The sequence below is a fragment of the Sparassis crispa genome (genome assembly GCF_003851025.1).
Source record: "Sparassis crispa DNA, contig_000003F, whole genome shotgun sequence".
Classification (NCBI taxonomy): domain Eukaryota; kingdom Fungi; phylum Basidiomycota; class Agaricomycetes; order Polyporales; family Sparassidaceae; genus Sparassis; species Sparassis crispa.
This window is the reverse complement of record NW_020939750.1, coordinates 2993812-3009535: the sequence shown is the minus strand read 5'-3', so window position 1 is coordinate 3009535 and position 15724 is coordinate 2993812. Positions and strand designations below refer to the sequence as shown.

The following is a 15724-nucleotide window of genomic DNA, read 5'->3' as shown; positions in this document are numbered from 1 at the left end:
TCATCTCTCTGCCCAGCGTTTGCGTTTGCTTCCCCCGGATTCGGACGCCGATGCTTGCTTGTACCACCGCGCGCGTGGGACGTAATAGAGCTACCCTCTTTTCCGAGCTGGTCGACAGTCGGAATCTGTTGTACACTACGACGCCGCTGCGCCCATATCTTATCGCTGCTTCGCGATGTGTCGGACGAGCACGAGCGGTGGCGTGGAGAAACAGAGGAACAAGCTTGGACATGGGGGGTGTGGCGTCAGCGTGCGTGCTCGGCCCTGACGCAGCCACGCTCCACTGTTCTGCCTATTTTCTTGTCCTCTCGAACCTGAAGAACGTTCGTCCAACCACGTCATTCGGTGGTGGTTCTATGCAGCTATCTCGAGACCGCTGTGGCTTCGTCCGATGTTCGAGCGAACTGGATGTCACCTGGAATTAGAGCGGCCCACCTCTTATCGGGATGCTATCTCATCTCCTCGCCATGTCCGCGTTGTCTTCTGCGTGCGCTATAGAATAAACGCAAACCACCGCGCAGCACAGAAACAAGCTAATTTATCGTGTAGGTCTTCGTTGCTTCCATTCTGACGACAAAGGGAACGCTTGGCAACATCTTCGTGGTGCCTTCACCTAATAGGTCAGGTCGCTCTCGCACCCGCTTATCTTGTCCTGGCTTCTGCGGAGGTTGCCCCAACGTCGTCGCAAGTTCTCTTCTCGCTGTTCTTCCCAACTAAGGACTGCATCTCCCCGGTGGCAGTGTGATTTCTTGTTCTGTGCCCTTCGAGACGGAAAAACCTCCCGCGTCCCTGGTCTTGCGTGCAAAGCTCGAGACCGTCGGGTGTAGTGAAGATCTCGCGTCCATTCAGGGGTTATTACGTGCAAGACTGCCGTCCTGGTTTAGCATGCTGCAGATCCGCCAAGCCCAACGATCTCATATTGTGCCATCGCTTCCAACTACGGGTGGTTCCACCACTTGGATTGCGTGTGCCGCGGCGACCGGGGCGCGCATCTCACGACGGGACGAACGTTCGTCGCTCTGATGCGACGAAAATGGGGTTTCTCCGGTTCTCGCGCGAGGAGGCTCAGCTGGCGAGATGGCCGACCAAAGATCCTGTGTCGTGTGTCCGGTTTGTTTTTGGCAAGCCAGATTCCTTGAACATGGAATTGTACGGCCGAACTCAGGTTCGCTGCTGCGTGTGCGGACCGCGATACTCGGAGCTGGAGGCGAGCAGCGCTGTACTTGCGGCGTGGTGTGAACGTGGACTGCAGTAGGTTTTCACGTTGCAGTTGCCTTGCGGGTTTCTGTCGGTTCGATGATGGCTTTGTCGAGTGAAGAATGCAACCTGCAGATTATTTCCCCCCGTCATTTTTGTCTCAGCAATTTGTGTGCGTGAGGGTCGGGCGTAACCCTTGTCACTCTGTCATCTGAAGGTCTTCATAGGTATATGGATTGCATGCGGCCTCTGCCGTACGTCGTACGTCCTTTTCGACATCCCCCGCGGCAGCCTGCTCTGATGGCGTACGCAGGATGGTTAAGCAGGCTCTGAACTATCCTGCAACGCACATCTTGCACATGCACTCGACGGGTGCTCGAGTGGTCCCGCTCAGATGGATCTGATCCGTAGCCGTCACGCCAATCGTCGTTGGATAGAGCCTGAAGGCGGTGTTCTCTTATTCTCGGCTCCCAGAGATTGACAACTGACAGTAGAGCTCACACCGATCTTGCGAAGCCACCTCTCCGCCTTCGTATCCTCGGCACCTTGGACTACGATACCCGACAATCTTCAGACATCTCGGTCTTGCCCATGTTCTGTCAATTATCGTTTGGTTACCGGGACTACGGACGGAGTCTGCACCTGGGCCGTTCAATCTCGCTTCTATCTGAGGCTTTTGTGCTACGTGAGCCGTTTTCGCTGCTTGCTTTTCATGCGCTATATGTGCGTGCATGCCTCTGCTCACGAATACTTCGCTGGAGTCACTATTTGAATGTGGACTGTGCGTTGTGAAAGGGGTTTGGCTCTGTGTACACCTGCGTCTTGCGATGCCCTTTGTCCTGCTTTACGCCCGAAGCTCGCTCAGGTTTCATCTCTGGCTCTTATAGTTTTGTTACACTTTCCATATTCGTACTTATTCTGGTTGTACCAGTGCTTCTTCGCACATTCTATTGTGAGTCCGCGAGTACTGCTTTACTCTCAGAGGATTTATCAAATTTATCTGGTTTTCGAGCCCTCTCATGGTTAGCTGTGTTTTCAAGGTTGGGGCGGATGTTTATCGATTTTGCCTGCAAGATCTGTTCACACATTACCTTCACTCCAACAAAGCTCGAATGCTTGTAATCTGCTCGCCGCAGTCCCAGTGCGCAGCTGCCTCGTTTGTTCTTTTCCACATTCATGTCCGAACTCCCGGCACAACTCAGCGCTCCCTCGGTCCCTACAGCTGCCTTCGCGTTCCCAAAAACTTCTCCGGCGGTTCTGTGGTAGACCACGCACTGTACTTCTAGTGTACCGCGGTGGCCCCGCGGCGTCTGGTTATTATTCAATGCTGGCGCGAGGGCAAGCAGTTCACGCCTCTTCGTCCTTCTCTGGTTCCCATTCAATGCATTCTGCGCGCTCACACCTGATAGACATGGCCTTCTTCACGAATAGTACATGCATGGAACAGGCAACCAGCTGACAACTTTCCGCCTCTCACTCGAATCTGTTCAACCCCGTGACAGCTGCCGCCAAATGCGTTCAACAATGAACTTACGAAAGCCGCCCACAGTGCAGCCTGTCATCTAGAATCCCATGGTACCTGTCCCAAGCCTGCCCATTGGGCCCGCTAATCGAGATGACCTTGCTTTGTGGTTTGGATGCGCCCTCCCGCCCTTACTCGGTCTCGTGTCCAATTCATCTGGTGCGCTATCGATCCCACTCCGCCCTTCCTAAGTATGAGAGCGTGTGAGTGATGGCCCCCGGACATCCTGCACTGTATCAATCTCTACCTTCTTGGGCGTCGCGAGCGCATTAATTTGTTCTATCGAGAATTTGCTCCTCTGGTCGTGGGCGTCGGACCTCTCAATGTGGCGTTGGAGCGGGCAGATGGCGAAGAATTTACGATCGAGCACGAACGCTATCAAATTACTGTAAGGAGTTCTTTTATTCCATATTTTCCCCTGCGGACATTGCTGACGCGTTCTTGGAATGCAGGTAATTATGGCAGGCCGCTGTTAATACGATGTATCGTAATCGTTTGGATGACAGTCTCAACGAGACCGCCTCTCACCGTTGCATATCGAGACATGTGCCCAGAAGGCGCGTTCAGCGTTCCCCATCGCCCCGTCTTCCAATACCAATACGATGAGAATCGGGGCACATGCCCGAGCCTGCCCCGACAATCGATGGCTTTTGCTGGAGTTCCGATGGCTTCATGCATCGCGAATGCAGATAGTTCCAGACGCAGCTACTTACTGCGACGCATCAACCTGGCTAACGCGGGGCGCTCGAGATTCGCGGGTACAGCCTTCCGCGTTAATCGATTTCTCAGACGGGTCACCTGTACGTATCATGTCCATACGGGTCCTTGACTGCAATTGCGACTTCTCTTCGTGGAGTCTGCGCATGTGCAAGCTCCTTAAGCTTGTCCTCGTCGCTGTGGCTCCGCGACTGCAAAGCTCCTTCTGATGCAAGAACGGTGATCATGATTCTTGGTCCTGAGATCCTATGATCAGCAGCGGCACTTGCAAAATCCGCGGTCTCATTCAGATTGTATGCCTTCCGGTCAACAGTATCGGTCCAAATCTCATAGAACAGAGGATATCTGTTTAATAGCATCCTTCGCATGAGCCGCTTGTGTGTCTGCGAAGCTCCGGGGGCTTGTATTTCATTCGTTCCGGTGATACGACTGACCCTCGGAGCAATCTCAATGGGTCCTATTTTCTAGATCAAAAGTCAACTATCAAAACAGGCATTGCATCCACATACGGTTTTGACTTATTGGTGTGCGCGTTCGGCCAGGTTCGGCCAGGTGAAGGTGAGCCCATAACCATCGGTCTCTTTCCATTCGCAACGACGGCGCTCTGTGTGCAAATTGCGGGGTCGCCTACAAATTGCAAGCACAAATATTACCACTGAGATAAGGAGGCGGTGCTAGATGACTGAGCGATGGGGCCCTTTGACAGTTTACATCAGCTTCAGAACTTCGCGCCATCGATGCACTTTTACTCCTGGCACCATTGAGAAATGAGCCATCTTGACGGATATAGAAAGAGATACTGTACATACTCATCAATCTCAATTGTATCATCCACTGGAATGCTTCGATATGACTCGAGCGACGTCGCCGGTCGGTACCGTCGGTGCGAGTAATTAATATAGTGAACAGCTGCAGGAGATTCACCATCTCGCGGCCCCACCTTCACCGCACAGACATCACAGCGGGTTTGTTTACTTAATTCCTACGGTCTCACCATTGTTATTCTAACCACTTCCTGAATTACCTCGAGGATGCAGACTCCTAACTTCATTCATTTGAGCGTGAAATATGTCTACCGAGACAGCTCATTATATCCACGGGTACCATGAATCCGTACTGCGCTCACACTCCTCGCGTACCGCGGCCAATTCTGCGGCGTACTTACTCAGCTCGCTGCGCCCCGACATGCGCATCTTGGACGTCGGGTGCGGCCCTGGCACGATCACCATCGATCTAGCAGCACTCGTCCCGAACGGCGATGTCATCGGCGTAGAGCTCTCCGACGATGTCCTGGAAAAGGCCCGCGCAAATGCGGCCGCACGCGGAGTGAAGAACGTGCAATTCCACGTCGGCGACGTGAACGGGCTGACATACCCCGACGGCACTTTCGACGTCGTGCACGCCCACCAGGTGCTGCAGCATGTCGGGGATCCCGTCCGGGTTCTGCGCGAGATGCGCCGCGTCACGAAGCCTGGCGGGATTATCGCCGTCCGCGAGGCCGTCTTCGCAGCCTCGACGTGGTACCCCGATCTCGAGGGCATCACGGAGTGGAACGCGCTGTACGTGCGTGTCGCCCGCGCGAACGGCGGCGACCCGTATGCGGGACGACGCCTGCATGCGTGGGCGCGCGAGGCCGGGTTCGATCTGGCCAACATCACCAAGACTGCGAGTGTCTCGTGCTACAGCTCTCCGGAAGAACGCGCATGGTGGGGAACCCTTTGGGCCGATCGTGTCGTCGCTTCAGAATTCGCGCGTACTGCGATCGAGAAGGGCTTTGCGACGAGGGAAGCTTTGGAGCGGTACGCGCAGGTGTGGCGTGATTGGATCGCTGAGGAGGATGGCTGGTTTGCTTACATCCAAGGTGAAATCTTGGCAACAGTCTGAAGAGCTTCTAGTACACATACAACGGAATAAGCAAAAATTGACTTGTACCATGTACTTCTAGATGTCACATACAAAATAGCATGTCTTCCGAACCCTTGTGGCAACCAGTCATCTAGTAAGTGAAACCCCAGATGGACCGCATCATATTTCCAACTGAAGGACTCATGGGAATGCTCCGTCAGCATCAATCGCGTGAGTACTTCCAAGGGAGCGTTCACAATACAGTGAGTGGACAATCGGAAGATATGTCGACTGCCACTCAACTGATCCCAAAGACCAGAAAAACTAACGTGAAGGAAGAACCACGCACCAAAGATGTTGCAGTGGACCCAATCGGTCTAAGACGGCTTTGGTGTACTTTGGTGTGAATGCACAGTATTCATGATCAACTGCGGTGGGCCTGCGTAGCCTACAGTTGGGTCTGTTAGCCATTGGAACGTTAGTGATTGAAATTCGTGCACAGACAACAGTGTCGGTGTATCACGTATGACTGGCTTCATTCATGTTCGCGCAATCTCACACATGCTACATATAAGACTGGAGGCAACACATTTACTGGGATCACATGTACATGCTCGATCGATCGATTCTACTGCCGAACACCTTGTCTCTTCCAAATGACGATGAACAAAACAAAGGAAAAACAAGTCCACAACTCTCAACGCAAAGTGACCAGCTCTGCGTAAGCGAATTAGTACGCGTCACTCAGCAACGCAGAAACTACTTACCCTCTCCTGACGTCGGGTGGATCGCGACAGTGCTGTCCAAATCCTCCTTAGTCGCGCCCATCTTGACCGCAACCGCGAAGCCCTGCATGACTTCGTCGCTGCCGAGCCCGATGATATGAATGCCGACGACGCGCTCCTCCTCGCCCACACAGATCAGCTTGTACATAGACGGCTCCTTGTGTTCTTCCGGGATCATCGAGAAGTAGAGCGCCCGGAATGACGACTTGTCTACGAGGTGGTCAATGAGACATCTATGAGAAACACAGCAGCACTCACAAATCTTCACGGCAGAGTCGCCATAAACCTTTCGCGCTTCAGGCTCCGTGAGACCGACCGTGCCAATCGGGGGATGCCTATGTCAATGTGTCAGAATGAGGGGCCGAGTAAGAACCAAGAAACGCACGAGAATACGACAGTGGGGATATCTTCATAACTGAGCTTGTCCTTCTGGTACTTGGCCGGACCATAAAGCCTGTTAGAGAGCCGACGTCCCGCAGCGATAGCAACGGGAGTGAGCAGCGCACGACCGGCGACATCACCGAGCGCATGGATGCCGGGCACACGCGAGTTCTGGTACTCGTCCACGACAACGTTGCCATGCTTGTCCACCTCGACACCGAGCTTCTCCAGCCCTAGATTCTCCGTGTTTGCGTGACGCCCAATCGCCCACAGGACTTCGTCGACCTCGATCGTCTCGCCCTTGTCCGTACTCACACGAAGGCTCTTCCCGCGCTCACCGTCAACCCGCTTGACGTGCGTTCCCCGATGGAAGTGGATCCCCGTATGCTCCATCCACTTCGTGAGCACCTCCCCGAGCGTCGGGTCGAACGTCCTCAGCACCGTCTCCCCGCGTATGAACATGTGCACCTCGCTCCCGAGCGTGTGGAACACCCCCGCCAGCTCAACCGCGATGTAACCCGCGCCGACGACCGCCACGCGCCGCGGCTGCTCCTTCAGGTCAAAAAATCCGTCCGAGTCAATGCCGAGGCTCGCGCCGGGGATCGCCTCGTCGCTGGGCATCGTCGGCCGCCCACCCGTCGCGATCACGATCCTTCCTGCCTTCAGCGCATACTTCGTCCCGTCCGGCCGAGTGACTTCGACCTCAGTGGGGGAGAGCACGCTCCCAAACCCATGGTGCAACTCCACGCCTTCCTTCATGATGTTCGAGTCGTAAATCCCGTTCAGCCGCCGAATGTATGCGTCGCGCTGCGGCTTGAACGCCTCCCAGTCGAATTGCGGCAGGCCGATGCCCGGGCCTTTGAATTGGTAGCCTTCAGCATGACGGATTTTGTCTGCAATGTCTGCAGCGTGCCACATAATCTGCAATGCATTAGAACCATGTAGTCGGAAAACGACATCTGCTGACCTTCTTTGGAACACAGCCTATATGCGCATGTTTAGAAAACAATAGAAACAACAGATCAATTTACGCACCGACGTTGACGCATGTTCCTCCCAGACGATCACTCGCTTCAATCAGGGCAACTTTCGCGCCGAACGATGCAGCCCTACGCTATTCAAGGGAGAAGTCGGGTCAGCGATCGTCGTTGAAGCACCGTCGGAACCACAATACGAGGGAGTCATGCCATCGACGTTTGGCACCCCGAGAATACAGTCCAATATTTGAGCATATTCTTTCGGAGACATCGCTATAACAGGGTCGTTCTTCTCCAAGAAGGTAAACTGTCCTCCGTACCACGTATACCTAATTTCAGTATGTCTGGGTTCAAGGATGCGTAATTAGCGTGTCCTTGACCCATGAAAACTATATGATACCCTTGGCGTACGCCATATTGGTGCGCATGTCGGACAATTTGGGTGAGAGCTGGCCCGTCTGAGAGTACTCAGGTATCGCGTCGCAGCCCGATGTCACCGACAAACAACTTCATCGTGAGTTCCCTCCAGCGGGAACGTCTGACGCATTACTTGCACATATGATGTCATAGACCACTTGAAAGAAGGGCAGAGCGCGCATCAAGGTGCGAAGGAAGTTTCAACGAAAGGTATTGTGCTGCAGCCCTGCCAATGCACAATGCACGCACACATCGAGCGTTAGGGGCCTTTCGAGCCTCGCAGAAGTCACACTATGCGGTGATACCAAAGCATCACCGCGCATATACCTAGACATAGTCTCGCAGAACCACAACACGTGCGAACGGTACAGACATAAACCGTGTACACGGCTGACCGTCCGCGCGTGATATACGAACGCACAGACAGGATTTCCAGACAAAAGCCCACTCACCGAACCAGCAACTCCTCCACTTCCTCCTCCAATCCACACAACATCGTATTTCTCGTGCGCGGGCTTCGTCACAGGAGGCATACTGTCTGTCTTCTCTTCTTCGTTCGCACTAGTGAATTCTTCTTCTGCTTCAATCTCGGTACGGTCGAGGACGCTAGTGCTAAACGCTCTTCTTATCTATGTATGCGTCATGCATCAGTCAGCATCGACTTGTATCGATCAAAGCAGGGGTGCGGGGTGGGAGGCTTGGCGAGCTTACCTGGTGTAATCTCTGGTGCGCAATCGCAACTCTGTTCGTTGTGCTCGTGTTCGCGTTTCTCGTGATGACACTCGCTTTCGTACACGGAAAAAAATTACGCGAGAAAATAGCGCGGGTGCTCCTAGCGCAAGTGAGGGCGGGAGACAGGATGGAAGCCACGGCTACGACGTTGGCAGACGCTGCTTATATACGAGACGATCGATGTGGGTGGATGTGAGCGTGATGGTGCGCAATACGGGAAAGTTGGCGCTTGCGTTGTCATTCAGGCGCGGTCACGTGTGCGTCTCTTGTCAGCGAAGGTCGGCAGTAGCACATCTTGTCAGGTCGGGGCGACGATGGCATCATGTAAATGTATGACTGCGGTCGCAGGGATGGCTCAGCCAGTGTCGTCGCGACTAAGCGAATGGCTGGGCTTCTGGCACCCTGACGTCGCGTGTAGTCAGCCATTTATCAGAACTGGAAAACTCCATCACGATACGTCGACTTTCCAATATGAGCAGCGTGAGTAGCTCAAATGCAACAACACAAACGGAGTGTAAGACTAAGGGCTGAACATTGACTGAACCTGCCATGTTTTCCCCTCTGCTATCCTGCTGAATCTCGAACTTGCCTTCCTGACGGTGCCCACTCTCTTTAATGTGTTCCATCCTGCGACTTTTTTTCGTACCTTTGGATCCGTTCGCATTAAGTCGCCGTCCTATCCTACTTAGCATCTTGATCTCCGTTCGTTTTTCCCTTCTCGTGCGTTTTCTGTTTCTGGCTCGCCTCAGCGAACTGTGTTTTCTACGTGTGCTTGCGATTGCTGCGCGCGGTCTGTGGTTATATAGTTTACTTTATTCGCTTTCGTTCCGCTCCCGTTGGATTGTTCGTACAATATCGAGATTGACGTTGGTACATGCTGGTTGCTGTTGCTAGTCGAGTACAGCATATACGTGACCGTGCGTTGATTGGAATATGCGATATCGCGTGGTTCCGGTAGACTGTTGTGGGTGGTCGCGTTTCGATTTCGCTTTGTCCCTGCGTGGATGGTAAGAACATGGAAGTATGGATTGGTAGGGTACTGGTTACGCTGTGCTGCTCAAGCTTCGCGCGTACGGCTGGCTGCTGCATTGTTGTGACCCGGCGATTGACTAGGGAAGCTGTTATGATCCTCACGAAACAGTGTCTGGCTTGCACATGCAAAGTGTACTCTCCCAATAGCAAGGCGTACTCTCCCAACAGCAAAGGGTACTCTCCCAAAGGCAAAGAGTAGCAGGCTGCTCTCCCAGAGGTGAAGCGTGCTCTCCCAAAGGCAAAGCGTACTCTGCTTTGATTGCCATCTTCATGCCTCCCGCAAGATATCCGCGTCTGACTTGATCGATTCATCAGGTAGAACGCGCGCTGGAATATACTGTACATATACTTACCGTGACATCCCATCCACAGGCAAGCAGCTCACCGTAGTGGTCCACGGATCCGTCCCTAGACCGGTGAACCTCCCCGCCCGTGCGGTCACATCAGGAGACTCGGATCGCCAGAAGGAGCAGTGCGAGCACTCGTATATCGTAGCCACGACCGTCGACGATTGGCACCGGGCGCGAGCTTCTAATACTAGAGGCAGTTTGGGCACGGCCACTTTTTCGCCCCGCGGTCGACGTGAGGCGCACCACCAAAACAGGGAATTTGGGGCCATGGCGCCCAGTGGCAATGAGCATCTCCGGCGCTCCGCGCAGTCACTGGGTCCGTCTACAAACTCAGAATTCAGAATTCTGCTGCGTGCGGAAGTACGAGCATCAGCGCGATTCGGATAAGGCGGCAGCGGACCGCGCAGGTCCAGCCCGCCTGCGAGGCCGCACCGGCGAGGCTTCCTGCGATAAAGCACGACGTGATCTCAGGACGGGCATGGATGGAACATACCTATGCATTCCAGTACCGGAGATATTTGCAGAAGTTAGTCACACCGGAGACGGGGACTAATATCTAAGTTCCTTACATTGTGGGAACATCCGGCCTAACATTGTACATGTATGACGGCCCGTATGTAGCTCCGACGGTCGAAAATATGTTTACAATGTAAGGCCTGATGTCTGGGCATGCGATACCCAAATCACACATTGATAATGTGTGATATTGCGACATATACAATGTTCGCAAATGGCTATGTTACCATATAACATTCGTCCGAAAATTTTAGGTCTCGTTCGGCATGTCCGGCGGGAAGAAATTCTGATCGACATTATGCCTTTCAGGGCAGACAACAGATTAAATATCGAACTAGTATAAGGGCGACACAAAGTTACAATGTATGATCATTTGACATTTGACATTAGAGTCTATATATGAGGTGAGATGTCAGGGCCTCACACCCTCGACCTAATATTCAAACTGTAAGGAGGTCGGACACCCATAGCACCGCTAAGCGGCTTGACGAGTGGCACACTCGATGGCCGCTTAGTGGTCATTGGATCGCCAAGTGTACCGCTCAGCGGCTTTTCAACTGGTCGTGGGAGATCGCACAAGCACAAGCACAAGTTCGATCAAAGGAAGTACATTAACTGTATATAATGAGAAAGCGGCAAATGACAGGACATCGACAAACAGCGCAGGATGCAACGACGAGGGGCAAGGGACAGGAACAGCATGTAAAATTACGAGAAAACCACTTATTTGCACACAAGCTGGGCCAAGTCATCCCTATCCACCCTAAGCGTCCTGCCGCCTTCTTCCAGTACTAGAACAAGCGGGTCTGCCACGCCCCACATCGTTTTGCCGTACGCTCCGAAGTTGGGGCCACGCTTACACACGATCACATAATCGCCAGGGCCTGGTCACAATATGGCGAGGTCTTGGAGAGAGACATCGGCATATTCCAGCTTTCGCGTCCGGTATTCGCATCGCACCTTGCCGTTCACTGGGGAGGCTCCCTTCACCGTGGTCATCAGCTTGTCTCGGAGTTGACCGGCTGTGCACATGAACTTGAAGCGATAAGTATGGAACGCAGGTGCCACAGCCGCATCCAGCATCCATCCATTGGGTCCTGATGTGAATTCAGCGGACATTTTGTGTTGATGATGAGGCTACGCACCATTAGGTTCGACTGAAGACATCGATCCATCGGGTCCTAATGTGGATTCAGCGGACGCTCGGTAGTGGCGGCACGGTTACGCACCATCAAGTTCCACCAAATACGCCCATGCTGAATCTGTGTTGTGTGACGCGGGTTCTAATTCGTGGCCCAATGGGGTCCGAGGCTGCTCAGGGAGCAGACCACGCTCCGCCGTGTCGATGTTGCCCCTGCAATGAGGCAGTTAGATATGACCAGAACTACAAGTAATGAATCTTACCTTTCTTCTGACCGGAATGCGATCTCGGGCTTTTGGAACAAGAGGACGCCCCTCGAGGTTAAAAGCTTGGCTTCAAGCTCAACCTCGTAATCGCCGTGGTACGTGACGTTTCGCAATGTGCCCACAAATCCCTTCAAAGGGCCTTTGATGACACGCACCGCTCGCCCGATGTCGGGATTCCGTCGGTCAGGATGCTTGAGGGCAAGCTCCATCTCCACCTCTTCCTCTGTTTGCGTCTCAGAGCGTGAGGGGCGCTGCTCTCCCGGCCTTGATACTGTCACCGACGGCTGTATCGAGGTCCATTCCGCCTTGGACTCTGTGAGTAAGAGATCCCAGGGTAACACATGATGCTATATCGAGTTTTGAGCATCGATAACGTCGCAGTTGGTGGGACATACCTCAGAGGTTTCCAACACAGAAGAAGTATGAAAGACTCCTGTTATTGGGTTTCTAGTTCGCTGAGAAAAGTTCAGTACTTGGAAGCATCGTTGTAGGTAGAACATACATGCTGAGGAAAGTTCCGCTATTAAGGATTGCAATTGCATGAGAAGTGCACAACATACCTCGACTTTGTTCATGTGAACAATTGTGACATCGAAATCATCCATGGCAATCACTTGCCCTTCCAAGCCCGCATGGAGGCCCGTCTTAACTTTGACCGCATCGCCAACTGCCCAAAGGGGGTGTAACTGAGTTACAGGTAGCACGAGAGACGAAAGTTCATCATCCAACTTCTCGTGGTAGAGATTGGTTAGCGTAGCCTGTCCATTAATGACTGAATGCACGACACCAATGAGGCTGCATTGCTCGCCCTGTATAACGATCACATGCGTGCCTGCAGCCGGTTCGAAGTCAACACAGAATAGAATGAGCTTCGCTATCGCTGTCTTTGGCACGAATTTCGCCGCATTAAAGACGAATACGTCGTTTCGAGTCGCGTGGACATCGAAAGTCACCCGGTCCAAAGTGAGTTCGAGCTGCAGGAGGCCGCCTTTGAACTTCTTGCCCTTGAGAATATGTATCAGCCGATCACCTTCACTTTCTGTCACAGCCTCTCTGAACAACTCCTTCAGTAATGCTGGCGGCATTGGTTGCTGAGAAGTTCTTCCGTGCTGCCGCTTTTTTGTAGTAGGCAAGCGCGGAACCACCCAGACGTGGAGGAGAGAGTCCTCTCGCGACTCCACGAAGGCCACATCGTGCTTATATGTACCACGCGAGATGCACACCCAAGGAGAGAGGAAACCATTTTCCGTGGCTTGAAGGTGGATTCCATCGGGGGCAAGAGAGACGACTGCGCCACCCGACTGCGAGGCCCGCTGTGCACGTCTAGCCGCCATGTCTCTCTCCGTAATAGACCGGGCCATGGCTTCTGCGTCAGCAGCATTGTCGCCGACACATGCATTATCAAGATGCGCCCGAGCTTGTTGAGTGCGTTGGACGTCGGCGAGCAACTCGGCTGGAAACAAGCTGTAAGATATATCCAATAACGCAGCTGAGACACTTACCCAGTTCCTCCTCCTCTTCTTCTTCTTCCTCCTCCTCCTCCTCCTCCTTGTTGTCGACGATAGCCTCGATATCCAAGTATGGGTTCTTGGCATTCCATGCATGAGGATTGAAAATGTAAGAACCGACTGCAGTACTTACCGCTTTCCGCGCATGCTTTGAAGACATGGCAGCGTCAGTGGTACTGAGAGGTCGGGATAGTGTCCATTAGATTTGAGCAATCGTATCTTATGAGACATCGCTTGGAGTACACGAGGCTTCGACCACGAGGCGTTCATCACCAATCAGCCCACATGTACAATTACTTCCGAGTAACACGCGCAATGTCCTTCAACGTCACACTGCTGGTGATGAGGTGTCACTGAGAAGATTTCCGATGTAGCAGCTGCTCCTGCAGTTGTGCATGAGCATGCACAAGCGCCGCATTCTCCTATACATTGAGAAACATGTCAGTATAGCTACACCGCCCTTCGTCCATATCGTGCACATACATTATTGTCAGCCTGTCAGCCTATCAACCTCAGCGTGTACAATCGACCTGGCGCGATCTGGCTGTAACCGCACGGGTGCGTTAATGGCAAGGGTCTTCAGAAATTTTTACGCGTAAGGTAGTCAATAACCAAATCGGCTGCAATTCGATTGTATCCCACTCTGGTATGCAACCGGCGCAAAAGGGCGATGAAACAAACCGTCCGGCAGCTTGGCTACCTATACTATAGCTAAAAATAATGAGGACCCCACAAGAATAAATAACAATGAAACTACAAAAGAGAGTGAACTACACTACAACGTTACTAAAGGCTCCAGGCCACATAGCGAATGACAAGCGCTACGGCCGAGAGATGGTGGTGGAACAAGAACAAGAGGAAAGAAATGCCCATTCCACCTCCAGCGGAGTTTTGACGCATCCCGTCGCTTTGTCCCTCACAAATAAGGCAGCCACACATCACGGGCCACTTGTCACGAGCCGCTTGTCATGAGCCGCTTCTCAGCCTCTGTTTGTCTTGCACAAATAGACCGCGTGCGCCATCTGGACGCTGTCCAGAATTTGGGCACCTTCTTCCTTGCCTTCGAATTTCCATCATCCCTGCGATATCGGCCAGTTCTTCCGTCACCGTGTCTGCCTCCTCCTCCTCGCCCATGCCCTCCTCGCTGTTGTCGTTGTCGATGCCATCGCCCTCTTCTGCTCCAGTGCCGTCGTCACTGCCCTTTTCCTTGCCCACTTCGATGCCCTGAGGGCTTCCTCGTAACGCCCTCTTCTGCGCAGGTGCCCTCTTCCTCGCTGAGCCATTCTCGTGCGCGCCGCCGCGTCTGTTTGAATTAGGGGCTGATGGTATACATTGTATTAGAACCTGTATCATAGCCATCCGAGCCACATCTCTGATGATTGAGCGCCATATTGGGTTTGTACCAAACATAAACATAAGAACCGCAAAAACGCACCATTAATTGGTGCCTGAGCCGCTAGAACAACCCACAGGCCAATATTGGCTCTGCTTGAAAGCCCGGAACCGTATGTTGTTGCCCATGGATGCATCGTCCACAGCTCACTCTGGCTATACAGATATTACAGATGCTACATAACGATCACTCGCAAATACCGGTCCTTTGTCAAGGTCTCGACGTCTCCGCTTTCTACAATACCTGGCGCGTATTCATGGAATGGTCGGAAATTACGAGGATCGACCACCTGAGCGTACCATGTGAGTGCTCTAGTCCCACCGCGATGCACCCCACTTACATGACATTTGCCATGTACACCGAGCTGTGCTGCGACCTGAAGAAGATTCAGGCTTCCGTCTTGGGAGCAGTGGCATTCAATTTCCCGTATAGCTTTCCAGTCTTTAACTTTCGCAAAGAGCTTGATATGAACGACTTTGGCCTGCTCATCGTTCAGCTTCCGTGCTGGGATCTTGATGCACAGGACTACGTTGGGCTTCTCCGCGATAGGTGAGTCAGTACGTTTTCTCGTCTCACCGCAATTCAAGAGGTCATACCTGATCTTCGCGAGCCTTCTTGTTAGTTCTCGCATCTTTTTCCGTAAACTCTGCGGGAGCCAATCGTTTACCGATCGTGGAATAAATACACGAAGCGTCTCGGTTGCGAAGGCCTGAAGGGGCTGGAGGAGGCATGCCAGAGGGTTGCAGGTGAGCTCGTTTAGGGCTTTGCGATCGCTCCCGCTCTCCCGAGAGAGCACGTTTGCTGGCTGGCCGCGCCACCGTCCCGCTGTCTGCGGGTGCATTTGACTATAACATTGGTCACCACATGGTTGAACGTTGCAATCATAGGCTTACATGCTTGTATGTCAGACGTACTCATTTTGCTCGTCGCTCCGCGTTGCGCTCT

General features: G+C 53.0%; 3 protein-coding genes across 3 annotated transcripts; 1 reads left to right on the top strand and 2 right to left on the bottom strand.

The window, feature by feature from the left end:
* Positions 1–4504: 4504 nt before the first annotated feature.
* Positions 4505–5320, top strand: SCP_0410990 (Uncharacterized methyltransferase; the record flags this gene model as incomplete). Its single annotated transcript, XM_027757826.1, has 1 exon — positions 4505–5320. The coding sequence occupies one exon, from the start codon at positions 4505–4507 to the stop codon at positions 5318–5320; it is 816 nt and encodes a 271-aa protein (XP_027613627.1).
* A 658-nt stretch (positions 5321–5978) lies between these two features.
* Positions 5979–8374, bottom strand: SCP_0410980 (Glutathione reductase; the record flags this gene model as incomplete). The annotated part of the gene is made up of 7 exons (XM_027757825.1): positions 5979–5998; positions 6049–6276; positions 6325–6401; positions 6452–7368; positions 7415–7431; positions 7483–7561; positions 8294–8374. The coding sequence occupies 7 exons, from the start codon at positions 8372–8374 to the stop codon at positions 5979–5981; spliced, it is 1419 nt and encodes a 472-aa protein (XP_027613626.1).
* A 2985-nt stretch (positions 8375–11359) lies between these two features.
* On the bottom strand, positions 11360–15510 carry SCP_0410970 (hypothetical protein; the record flags this gene model as incomplete). The annotated part of the gene is made up of 12 exons (XM_027757824.1): positions 11360–11568; positions 11617–11652; positions 11701–11825; positions 11876–12183; positions 12439–13331; positions 13381–13465; positions 13520–13534; positions 14494–14705; positions 14822–14934; positions 14980–15068; positions 15120–15314; positions 15376–15510. The coding sequence occupies 12 exons, from the start codon at positions 15508–15510 to the stop codon at positions 11360–11362; spliced, it is 2415 nt and encodes an 804-aa protein (XP_027613625.1).
* Positions 15511–15724: the final 214 nt, after the last annotated feature.